We start from the raw sequence: 12138 nt of genomic DNA, 5'->3' as shown, positions 1-12138 counted from the left end.
ATTAGTTTTTTATTTTTTAAATAATTTTATAATTTCTTTTTTATAATAAGGATTTTATTTTTATTTTTAAATTTTTTAATAATGTGGAACCTCAGTGCCATTTTTTATTTTCATTTTTTAAAAAGTATAATAATTTTTTTAATAATAAGTTTTTTATTTTTTAAATAATTTTTTAATAATTTATTTCATTTTTTTAAAAAAATTATATTTTTTTTTAAAATAATCAGTTTTTTATTTTTATTTTCCAAATAATTTTTTAATTATTTTTTTATAATTTATATCCTCAATGCAATTTTATATTTTCATTTTTTGAAAAGTTTTATAATTTATTTTAATAATTAATTTTTTATTTTTGAAATAATTTTTTAATAATTTATTTTATTTTTAAAAAAAATATAATTTTTTTTAAATATTAAGTTTTTTATTTTTATTTTTCAAATAATTTTATAATAATTTTTTCATAATTTATATCCTCGCCATTTTTATTTTCATTTAAAAAAATATAATTTTTCTGAATAATTAATTTTTTAAAATAATTTTTTTATAATTTATTTAATTTTTTAAAAAAATTATAATTTTTTAAATAATCTGTTTTTTTAGAATAATTTTAGAATTATTTTTTAATAATTTCCTCAATGCCATTTGTATATACTTTTAAAAGAAATTATAATTAATTTTTTATAATTATTGGATCCACAATGCCACGTGTCAGCCTTCAAATTAGCTCATTTTGCCACATCATCGCGTGTATGCAACACACACTTTGAGCTTTTTGCTGATAGGGCAAAAAAGGTTCAATTGGAACAAAATGTGGGGGGTTTAGGGGTCTGATAGGAACAGGCCTTAGTTTAGGTTTCTAAGTAAATTTTGGCAACAAGTTTGAGTGTCTATCGATGACTTTGGCCTAAATTTTTTTATACATATGCATAACAATTTTTGTATATATATATATATATGTATTAGACATCGAAGGACTCGTGCTCACATATGCATGATAATTTTGGTATGGCTTAAGTTATCGACAGACCCTCAAACTTATCCCATAAATTTACGTAGACCCCTCAACTAAGGCTTGTACCTATCAGGCCCCTAAATCCCAGAATTTTGATCCAATTGGGCCTTTTTTAATTACATAGCACACCGTGTGTTATACACTCGCTTAGCGCGTGATTAGGTTTTTATTTACTAAAGCACGAATGAAAACATGCCACGTGGCACTAAGGCCCCCCCAAAAATATTAATTAAAAAAGTTATATTTAAATTATTTTACTATTATAATTTCTTAATTTTTCTTTTATAAAAATAACCCATCCCCCGCGCATTATCTTCTTCACAGGGCCCCATCCCCACCCCACCTACCGCGTCTTCAACCCCATTCCACCCCCGCTTCTTTACAACACCCCACCCCCACCCTACCCCACCCCAGTTCATCCTCTTCAAAGCACCCCACCCCCACCATCATCGTCGTCTTCAATTCATTAATTAAAGCTTTTCATTAATGGAAATGGCGAATTTGAACTCGTTTGTAATGGATTTGATCAATTTGTTTTTGGAAAATCATTTATGGGTTCATGTAATAGAACAATTTTTACTATTATGGATTGGATTTTTCAGCGAGTCTCGCCGGAAAATGTTGACTGTGTTGTTGCTCTCGTGTGTGTGTGAATGAACTCTGTGTGTGTGTGAATGGATGCGTGTATTTGTGTGTGATTTTTTTTTTGTCGATGAAGAAACATTATTTGCATTTAGGTAGAGGTTACAAAGTGTCCACCATCTTTATCATTCAACTGAAATCAACTTCAAATATATATCCAGCAACTAGTACTTGACGATTCTCTGGATTACCGGAGACCTCTGGCAATTTTCATCTCCCTTAGCAGTAGAAAAATTAGGCATTTGCAGTCTTAGGAATAAGCGGAATGGAATGTGTTCCCTTTTGCTTCAACTGTGCTTCTTCTTCATGGATCTTCTGCATCTGAAGCATCCTTTCCATAACAAGTTCATAAGCACACTTTTCATATGTATGACGTTCTTCTTCGCATTTTCATGGGAGGTAAAATTCGGATTGACGACACTTGTTCAATGGGATCAATAGGTGTGCGCACTGATCTCGATAAGCTAATGGCACTTTGTTCTACACCATTTCTGCTTGTGTTGCTATCATCTTCTTCGATGAACCTGCTATCTCTATTTTTGTCTGCCAATTTTCCTTCTGTGTGAGGGAACTGTGAAACACCGGGGGAGGTGGGGTGAGGGTGGTTTTTTTCTTTTTATTAATTAAAATTATTATTAAATAGATAAGTAAATAGAAAAATAGAAAAAATAGTAATTCTATGTATTATTTTTGTTTGCCACGTGTTTTTTTTCTAATTGACTAATTTTGCCACGTCAGGCGAGTGTATTACACACGCTCTATGCCTGTTGTTGATAAGGTAAAAAGGGCTCAATTGGATCAAAATTCGGTGGGTTTAGGGACCTGATAGGTACAGGCCTTAGTTGAGGGGTCTAAGTAAATTTTCGAGACAAGTTTGAGGGCCTGTCGATAACTTAAGCCTTTTGGTATTTATTTATATATTGGACATAAAATGACCCATACTCACTGTACGCAACATACAATTTTTTATACATATGCATGACAATTTTGGTATGTATATATATATACTAATCATTAAAGGGCCCGTGCTCACATATGCATGACAATTTTGGTATGCAGTGACGGAGCCATATTGAATTCAGGGGTTCAATCTGTTAGAATTTTTGACTTGATTTCTTACTAAATTTAAGTTTTAGTTTTCTTAGAAGGAAAATAAAAGTTATATCATAATTACTTTTATTTTTCCTTAAAGGAAAGTATAAAACTTTTTCATATTTAGCTAACCTTTTTCTTGAAGAAATGATTTTTAACCTCTATAAATAGAATACTCCTTCTCATACAATAGTACAGTAGCATACACAATGTAGTCCTCAGAAGAGTTAGTTTAAGGTAAAGATTTCTCCCAATAGGTTTTATACTTTTTCAATATTAGTTTATTACTTTGACCAAATCATATCAATAATATGTTTTTTAGTATAATTTTTCTTTGTCGGCAGAATTTTCACCATGATGGTTTGCAACTAATAGCTTCCGCATGACTTCATCTCGATTTCGAACCCAACAAGTAATAAACTAATAAACTAATATCGAAAAAGGCTCAAAAATACCCTTGAACTATCTGAAATAGCTTTAAAATACCCCTCGTTAGATTTTTGGCTCAAAAATACCGCTCCGTTAAATATTTGGCTCAAAAATACCCCTCCCTCTAACGGAATTCGAAAAAGGATCAAAAATACCCCTGAACTGTCTGAAATGGATCAAAAATACTCCTCGTTAGTTTTTTGACTCAAACATACCTCTCTGTTAAATATTTGGCTCAAAAATACCCTTCCCCTTAACGAAATTCCACCAAGCATGGCACCTAAATAAAAAAATATATGTGTCTATGCCACATTACTATCCACATGTAAAATGTTATATTTTTTAATTATATGACATTCATTTCTTCTTTATTTTTATTTTTTTGCAAAAGAGTTTTATTGATTTGGGAAAAAATATGATCAGTAAAATTAAAAATTTATAAAAATATTTAAATAAAATAAATCAGTTTTTTTAATGGATTTAGTTTAATGTTTTTGGAATTTCTAGACATTGGGAAGGTACTAAATAAATTTTGTTAAAGGAGTACAAATTATTCAATTTTTTTAATTATATGATAAACTTTTCACTTAGATTATTAAAGAAAATTATATCCATGTTTTTCGAATGATTAAAATATATTAAATATCATTTACTTTTCTGAAAGTTGAATTTTCAAAAATTCTAAGAATACTTGATGATTAAACATAAAATTAGAAAAACTATCAACATTCATTGAGTTCAGAAAAAATAAATCAACATCACTGAATATAATCTTTTTATTTAACTCTTTCATCAAGAAGAAAGGAATGTCATATAATTAAAAAAATACTAATATTTTACATGTGGATGGTATGTGGCATAGTCACGTATTTTTTTTACGAAAAAGGCTCAAAAATACCTTGATGTATTATTCGTTGTAGTACTTCCTAACGAAATTCAAAATCTAATCATACGTACGGAATGAATAATAGTAGAGTGAAATTATTTCACTTCACCAGAAAAAGTTAGCCAACTTATTATATTGACCTCTAAAATTTCTTGAACATTAAAGTTTAACACATAAAGCAACAGCGCAATAGCATAGTGAGTAAATTGCAAATACATTGTAGATTGTAACTATAGTTTTAATATTACCACTCAAACGGTTATAACAAAATATAGAACAATCGTTGAGATGAGAATTGTTATTTAAAGACTCTAATTATGAATAGGGACTAGGGAAAAAACATATTATATAAATGCACGACTTCATCTCATAAGTCACAACTATACAAAAGAGGTGGTTTCTATGATTAGGAGTTCGAACCATATGACCTCCTGATCACATGGCTACAACTTCACTGTTGCACCAGGGATTCCCTAAAAGACAAGATCGACCTAATCCCAATAGAATCATCAAAGTCGAAATATTTTTTAGCCTTTTCTATAAAAAAAATAAAAAAATCACATGATTATGCCACATTACCATCCACATGTAAAATGTTAATATTTTTTAATTATATGACATGTCTTTCTTCTTGATGAAAGAGTTAAATAAGAAGATTAGATTCAGTGATGTTGATTTATTTTTTCTGAACTCAGTGAATGTTGATAGTTTTTCTAATTTTATGTTTAATCATCAAGTATTCTTAGAATTATTGAAAATTTCACTTTCAAAAAAGTAAATGACATTTAATATATTTTAATCATTAGAAAAACATGAATATAATTTTCTTTAATAATTTAAGTGAAAAGTTTATCATATAATGAAAAAAAATTGAATAATTTGTACTCCTTTTACAAAATTTATTTAGTACCTTCCCAATGTCGAGAAATTCCAAAAACATTAAACTAAATCCAGTAAAAACACTAATTTATTTTATTAAATATTTTTAGAATTTTTTAATTTTACTGATCATATTTTTTACAGATCAATAAAACAGCTTTGCAAAAAAATAAAAATAAAAATAAAGAAGAAAGGAATGTCATGCAATTAAAAAATATAACATTTAACATGTGGATGGTAATATGGCATAGCCACGTATTTTTTTTATCTAGGTGGCATACTTGGTGAAATTTTATTAAGGGGAGAGGTATTTTTGAGCAAAATATTTAACAAAGGGGTATTTTTGAGCCAAAAAACTAACGGGGGATATTTTTGATCCATTTCAGATAGTTCAGGGGTATTTTTGATCCCTTTTCGAATTCCATTAGACGGAGAGGTATTTTTGTGCCAAATATTTAACGGAGGAGTATTTTTGAGCCAAAAATCTAATGAGGGGTATTTTTGAGTTATTTCAGATATTTCAGGGGTATTTTTGAGCTTTTTTTGATATTAGTTTATTAGTTTATTACTTTGATCAAATCATATCAATAATATATTTTTTAGTATATTTTTTCTTTGTCGGCAGAATTATCACCACAATGGTTTACAACTAATAGATTTTGCATGACGTCATCTCGATTTTGAACCCAACAAGTGGTATCCAAATTTACGGTTCAAAGATCCAAAGGTTTAGTGAAATGAGATTAAATAGGTTCAAAGCGGTTTCAAATCAAGATGCAACCAGTTTGACAATAATGATGTTTTTGTCCAACTAGACATGGAGAAGAAGTTTGAATCATATTTCAACATTTCTATTGCTGCATCTTAAAAAATTTATTTTTAACTCACTTTTAACCATAATATTTAAATCTTATTTTTAACCATGGCAAACAAAAGTAATGGAGATTATGTAAAGAACGAAGATTATGCACGGAAAGAAGGTGGATCAAATTATGTCAAGAAAATCAAGCCAAAGGAGAGATTTGTAAGATTTTTGCCTTGATTTTCTTACCAAATTTAAGTTTGAGTTTTCTTAGAAGGAAAATAAAAGTTATACCAGAATTACTTTCACTTTTCATGAAAGAAAAATATAAAATTTTTTCATATTTGTATGACCTTTTCTTGGAGGAATGATTTTGGACCTCATTAAATAGAAACTTGTTCCCATACAACAACACAGTAGCATCCACAATACAATCCTCAAAAGAGTTTGGTTTAAGGGGAAATTTCTTCCAATAGGCTTTATACTGTTTCAATATTAGTTTATTAGTTTATAATATGTTGGTTGTTTGACCAAATCATATCAATAATATGTTTTTTAGTATGTTTTTCTTTGTCGTCTGAATTATCACCAAGATGGTTTGCAACTAATACTTTTCGCATGACACCATCTCAATTTCGAATCCAACACGACCCCCTTCATCAAAAAATTATATCATTTTTTACATGGTCAAATTTTTTTTTTTTTATATATATAGTAGATGTTGAACCTCCTCGACTAGTCCGTATATTTACCTCTAAACCCCTTCAATGAAAATTCTGGCTCCGCAACTGTTGGTATATATATATATATACTAGACATCGAAGGACCCGTGCAATATATATTATTTTTTATCTCAATTTATTTGACACAAATATAATTTAGATAATCAATTATTAAAGTAATTTAAATTTTAATTATTGTGATTTATAAACTTTTTCTTTTATTTCAATTTAAGTGACATTAATGGAAGTTCGAGAGTTGATCAAATATTTTATATCTTTTATATTTTTTAAGTTGTTAATTATGTGATTTATAATGATTTTAACATAATTTTTCAATAAGGTATCACTACTCTCTCCGTAGAAGTTTATGTGTCTTCTCATTTTTAAATAATATATATATTACTTTATGTCATCCTCTGTCCATCGCAATTTTTGTGGCACTAATATAATTTTGATAGTCAACCAAATATTTTATGTTGACATATTATTTTGTGTGTATCTTATTTTTTTTATGAAATATTATTAATTTTTTAATGCTTACATAATCATAAAATTTAATTACCGATAATATAATAAATTTACGATTAAAACAACAAAGTAAACATGTCATAAATGATTTATAATAACGAAGCAAACGAATACAATTAAGTAAAACTTCAATACAATTAAAAATCAAACCGACCAAACCGCACATATAAGAACATGCAGCATGATCATAGCAAAACCAACCATGCTCCCGCACATAATTAGCCAAACATAGCTGGCAAACCGGGAACATGTGTTGTATAACGTACGATGTAGTATTTGAAGCACTAAATGCAGTAAATGTTACTCCGTCTGTTTAAAAAAGAATTAGTTTATTTAAAAATAATTACTCCATCTGTTTTAAAAAAAATGATCTATCTTTATTTAATTTATTTAAAAATAATTACTCCATCTGTTTAAAAAAGAACTTTTTTTTTAGTTTATTTCTAAAACTTTATTTTTTCTTTTTTTTAGTAATACTTTAATTTCAACTTTTCACAGGACTACAAGATTAAAGAACATTTTGGTACATTTAACACAATTTTAATTTAAAACCACAAAATTTAAATTTTTATTTTATTTTTTAAAACTTTGTGTCAAGTTAAATAGGCTATTTTTTTTAAACGGAGGAAATAGTTTAGGAGACTCATGAGTTTTCACCAACCCCGACTCGATTTACCAATTGCTAGAAATTCTAACGAAGTGAATCAAATCTCTCTGTCCACATGGGACTCGTTTGGTACGTTGTATTAAATAAATAATTTATGGATTAAAATTTAGTCCAATTATGTATAATGTTTGGTTGTCTAATTTAAATCTAATCTCACCTAATACATGGATAGAGAATACACCATAGAATGTATTAGTTTATATCTAAGAAATCATAGGATTACTTATCCATGGCTTAATAATATATGGATAAGAAAATTAAATTACTCAACTACCCCTCAATTCTTTTTATTAATTTTTTTTTTGGTTCCATTTTAAATTTAATCACTACAAATTTGATTGTTATATTTAATTTACCAACCTTTTTTACTTTCCGTATGCGAATCAAGTGATTAAATATCATTTATTCCCTTAGGTTGGTTGATAGCTTCGAGTGTGAATTACATTTATGCTATTTTATATTTGTTCAATTTACAAACTGATTAATTTAAATAGAAAAGATTATTATCAAATAAATATATAATTTGAAAATCTAAAACTACTATAATATGACAATTATTTGTTGTTTTAAATTTTTCTTCATTGAATAGATTCAATTGTTTTTTAAAAAAAATGATCACCTAAGTGGAGTGAGAATTATTATTCATATTTTAGCTTTTCTATAAGATCGCGCAAAGATGAGTAACTTGAGTAGTTAAATAAAGTAGAAAATCTCATAAAAATTTAAGGGAATAATTGTAAAGAAGATTCTGTCGAGTTTTAAAATATATGATATATCTATTTTTTAATATAATGAACCAAATATTTGATAAAAAATAATTCTTGTATTACTAATCCGCATTGCTAATTCCTTTATTATTAATCCATAAATAACTTATCTTTGTACCAAACCACCACATAATGCAGAGATTAATTTGGTGTATGAATTCTCGACGTCTCTATACAATGGATAAACGTTTCTTAAACACCAATAACAATGATGTTTATAATATTTAATAGCGTTGTGGGTAATCTAAACTCAATAATATTTTCCAACATTATAATTCATTAACTATTTTTACTACTATCTAAATCTTAACGCTGATTATTTAGTCAAACATATCAGACATAATTAGCTTTATAACATATGATTGATTTCACAAAATATGAAAGATAGGCAAGCATCCTTAAAGACACATTAAACGACACAACTATTCGCCGTTGTGAAAAACAACCAAGACTGTAGTACCACTGATAATATTCGGAGCTTACTGATCCAACAAATTCGGGTTCAGGGTAACTAGCTTAGTGTTCTAATCTACTGCGTAGAGCGGTCCTTAATTCATCTTCAGTGCTTAATCCCTGAGGAATTCTAACCACAACATCATGAATGGCGAGATTATTGACGGTTGAGATGCTGGCATGGTGTACTTGCATTTGTAGATGTTGAAGAGCATTCATGAGTTTCGCTGATGGATAATCTACGTTTTCGGATTGAACCCTGATCATTGCATCTGTGCCTACTATCTTCACTTCAACCTCCGCGGGCGCTGCCGTTGAATTGGCCTTGATAACAACTTGGTCGTCAGGTGAAGTAGTAGTGCTCTGGTTATCAGCTGATGATGACTCCGTTATGATTTTCAGTTTCTTATTATTGCTATCGATTAGCTGCGACTCGAGTTCATCCACTCTGGCTTTGAGTTGATTGATGTACGACACTGCGTCTGATAGCAACGACGCTTTGTCCATTCTGGAGACGTTGGGGACTACGGAGCGTAGCGCGTAGAATCGGCTGTTCAGCTTCTCCCTCCTCTGTCTCTCAGCCTCTACGTGGTTCATCGCCACCATATTAACATCCTCCACGAAACCCTTGGGTTTTCTTCCCCTTTTTTTGGCTACTGTTTTTAGTTTACCGGAATCGGGCAGCTGCTGTTTTTGTCTATTTTCTACAAATTTCTCCTCATTGTAATCGCCTTGTTGCAAGCCGGTGACAAGGCCAATATCAGCAAAACAAATGGTTTCCTCGAGAAATTGAACGGATGGACAACAGAGGAACAGGTTCTCAACCTGTTGAACCAAGGTCAAGTTCTGTTTGATTAGGTGAGTCGAGCCCAATTCGAGCACGCCGTTTGTCGTTGGAATGCAAACAAGTGTCTGAATCCCATGGATCTGAGCTTCTTTAGCCCTTTCACACGTGTTAAAAGCCTCAAATTGAGCCGAACCTGTCAGCCACAAAAAAACACCACTACCCAAGGCTTTACCCAAAACCGTTCCGTCGAAAGCAGAGAAAGAACCAGCCAAGGACATCACGTAGAACCATTCAGGGTCGGTTACATCAACATCGTCCACCGGACTATTATCCCCGTTACCATCCATTAACGCTTGAATTCCTCTAATAACTTTTTTCCTCTCAGTTTGGGCCTGTGAATGTAAACTGCTGCCACTGCCGCTGCTCCTGCCACTGCCTTTGTTGTTACTACCTGCACGACTTTCCTGGAAATACCCATCTCCCCAAGCTAAAAACGCCTTCCCCTCATCATCATTAGACGTTTGCCAGAAAATAGCGTACGCCCACCATTCAGGCTGACTTTTGACAACATACTGAAGCATCTGTTGAAGGCCTAAAGGGAGCTGGTTAATATCTGCCGGAAGAGAAGGAGGTAGAGAGGCAGGTGCCATGGGAGATGAGGAAACCATGAGCTGTTCCATTTCTTGCTAGTACAGTACAGTAGAGTTATTGTTTAATTGAATGGAAGAGTGAGTATAATGATAGTGAAAGTAGAGCAGTTGAGTGTGTGTGAAAGGGCAACCAATTCAATTAATATTCGAGCCTACTGCTGGAATAAGTAGCGCCAGGCTAGTCTTGACCACTCAGTACCATCGCTGAGTGATTAACCCAAAAAGTAGAAGGCCAATTTAGGTGAACTTATTATTGAAGTACTCATTTTGACCTGATACAAAGAAAGATATTTTCAAATATCTCACGTGTAAAAATAAAATCTCTTGAAAAAGAAGGTAAAACTAAAACGGATTTGTAAGTGACCACAAAACTAATTTATTTTACTTGCAATATGTTAATGTAATTAAATCCAGTTTAAAACCTGTATCCATTAAAAAACTGTACTTTTTTTTTAATTGAACTTATGGAAAAATGATTAAGAAAAAGATTTTAGTCCTTTACGCATTAACCTCTTCCAATATAGATGGAAGAAAATGTTACCTGACTAGTTACGATAGAACCATAAGGGCTGTTTGCTTCAGCACAAAATAATCTCAGAATTATGATTATAGTTCTGGAACATATTAATCCCACTTCTTGACTGCGATAAAATAACTTTTAGGTTCACAAGGTAAGATGGGATATTTCAAGCTTAATTCTATGATAAAATTTATCAACTATGTTTGGTTAACAATATAAATTTATCAACAACGAAATATAATACTATGAATTTTATCTCAATTTTAATTCTAAGATCTTTTGCCTCATCTCACGTGCCAATCGATCCCTTGTCTATTGGGATTCAGTTCTTTTCAAATTGAATATTTGAATGAGAGCCATAGGAAAGGCTCTATCCTACAAAATCCAACAAAAACGAATAGTATTTTGTAAAATTATGGATTTGAAGAAAGTAGATAGTAGTAGTACAAGGGTAATATTTTAAGACAACACAAATACATTGAAATTTAAAATATAGACTACTTGATTTTCGTTAATGAGAGATTGAGAAAAGAATAAAACCAAAGTCAAAAGGAGTTTTCAATAATTTTTTTCTTTGAAAATAAAAAATTGGTCTGCCTTCCCGACTTGCCTTGTACTATTGAAAGCCAGAATTTTGTCACGTTTCATTTGTCCTTCTTGTTGGCTTTATTTATTCTTTTTTATATTTAAGTTTTTTATTTCTTTCTATAATACCGGTAGGTTCAAGAAGAAAAGAGAGGCGGTACAATTTAGATGTAGAGCCCCTTTAAATAGGCTGAAAAAAAGTTGTTTTTTTTTTTTTTTTTTTTTGAAAGTATTGAAATTTGTTTTAAAGATAAGCAGTTATGTGTTTAAATAAAAGTGTTGAAATTGAAAAAAATTATTGATGCATTTGATAAACAATTGTTGTTAAGTATTTTTTTTGTCAAAATGTCTGAAATACCCTTAAAGTTGTTAACAATATCTAGAGTTAATTATTATTAATTTTTATTTCTAAAATGATTTAAATTAAAATTAATATAGATTTTTAATTTAGTTTCAATATATATATTCACGAATGACTATTAAATTTGTGCGCTAAAAAACCTTTTTTCTTGGTTAAAAGAGTTTAAATCATCAAGCAATATATATATATATTACTAATCATTATAATTATATTAATAATTAAATAGTTGGTCACAAATGATACTATTTGTTTGATACCAATCAAGCCAAGGATACACTTGTTCTGGGTTATTTTTGAGGAAAAAAAAAGTGTTATGTAATAAAAGAGAATTAGGCTACAAGGATAAATTTGGAATA

At 29.9% G+C, this 12138-nt stretch overlaps 1 protein-coding gene and 1 pseudogene across 1 annotated transcript; both read right to left on the bottom strand.

Annotated features, from left to right (window-relative positions):
* Positions 1 to 1888: 1888 nt before the first annotated feature.
* Positions 1889 to 4279, bottom strand: LOC107879765 (annotated as a pseudogene).
* A 4490-nt stretch (positions 4280 to 8769) lies between these two features.
* LOC107839326 (transcription factor MYC1) lies at positions 8770 to 10548 on the bottom strand. The gene has a single exon (XM_016682762.2). The coding sequence runs from the start codon at positions 10344 to 10346 to the stop codon at positions 8943 to 8945; it is 1404 nt and encodes a 467-aa protein (XP_016538248.2). The 5' UTR covers positions 10347 to 10548; the 3' UTR covers positions 8770 to 8942.
* Between the last annotated feature and the right edge of the window lie 1590 nt (positions 10549 to 12138).

The sequence above is a fragment of the Capsicum annuum genome, chromosome 8, assembly GCF_002878395.1.
Source record: "Capsicum annuum cultivar UCD-10X-F1 chromosome 8, UCD10Xv1.1, whole genome shotgun sequence".
NCBI classification, from domain to species: domain Eukaryota; kingdom Viridiplantae; phylum Streptophyta; class Magnoliopsida; order Solanales; family Solanaceae; genus Capsicum; species Capsicum annuum.
The sequence above is the reverse complement of the archived record's forward strand: the minus strand, read 5'-3'. Positions and strand labels throughout refer to the sequence as shown.

Coding starts and splice junctions, on each gene's coding strand:
- LOC107839326 (XM_016682762.2), bottom strand. CDS start 10,346: ATGGAACAGCTCATGGTTTCCTCATCTCCCATGGCACCTGCCTCTCTA.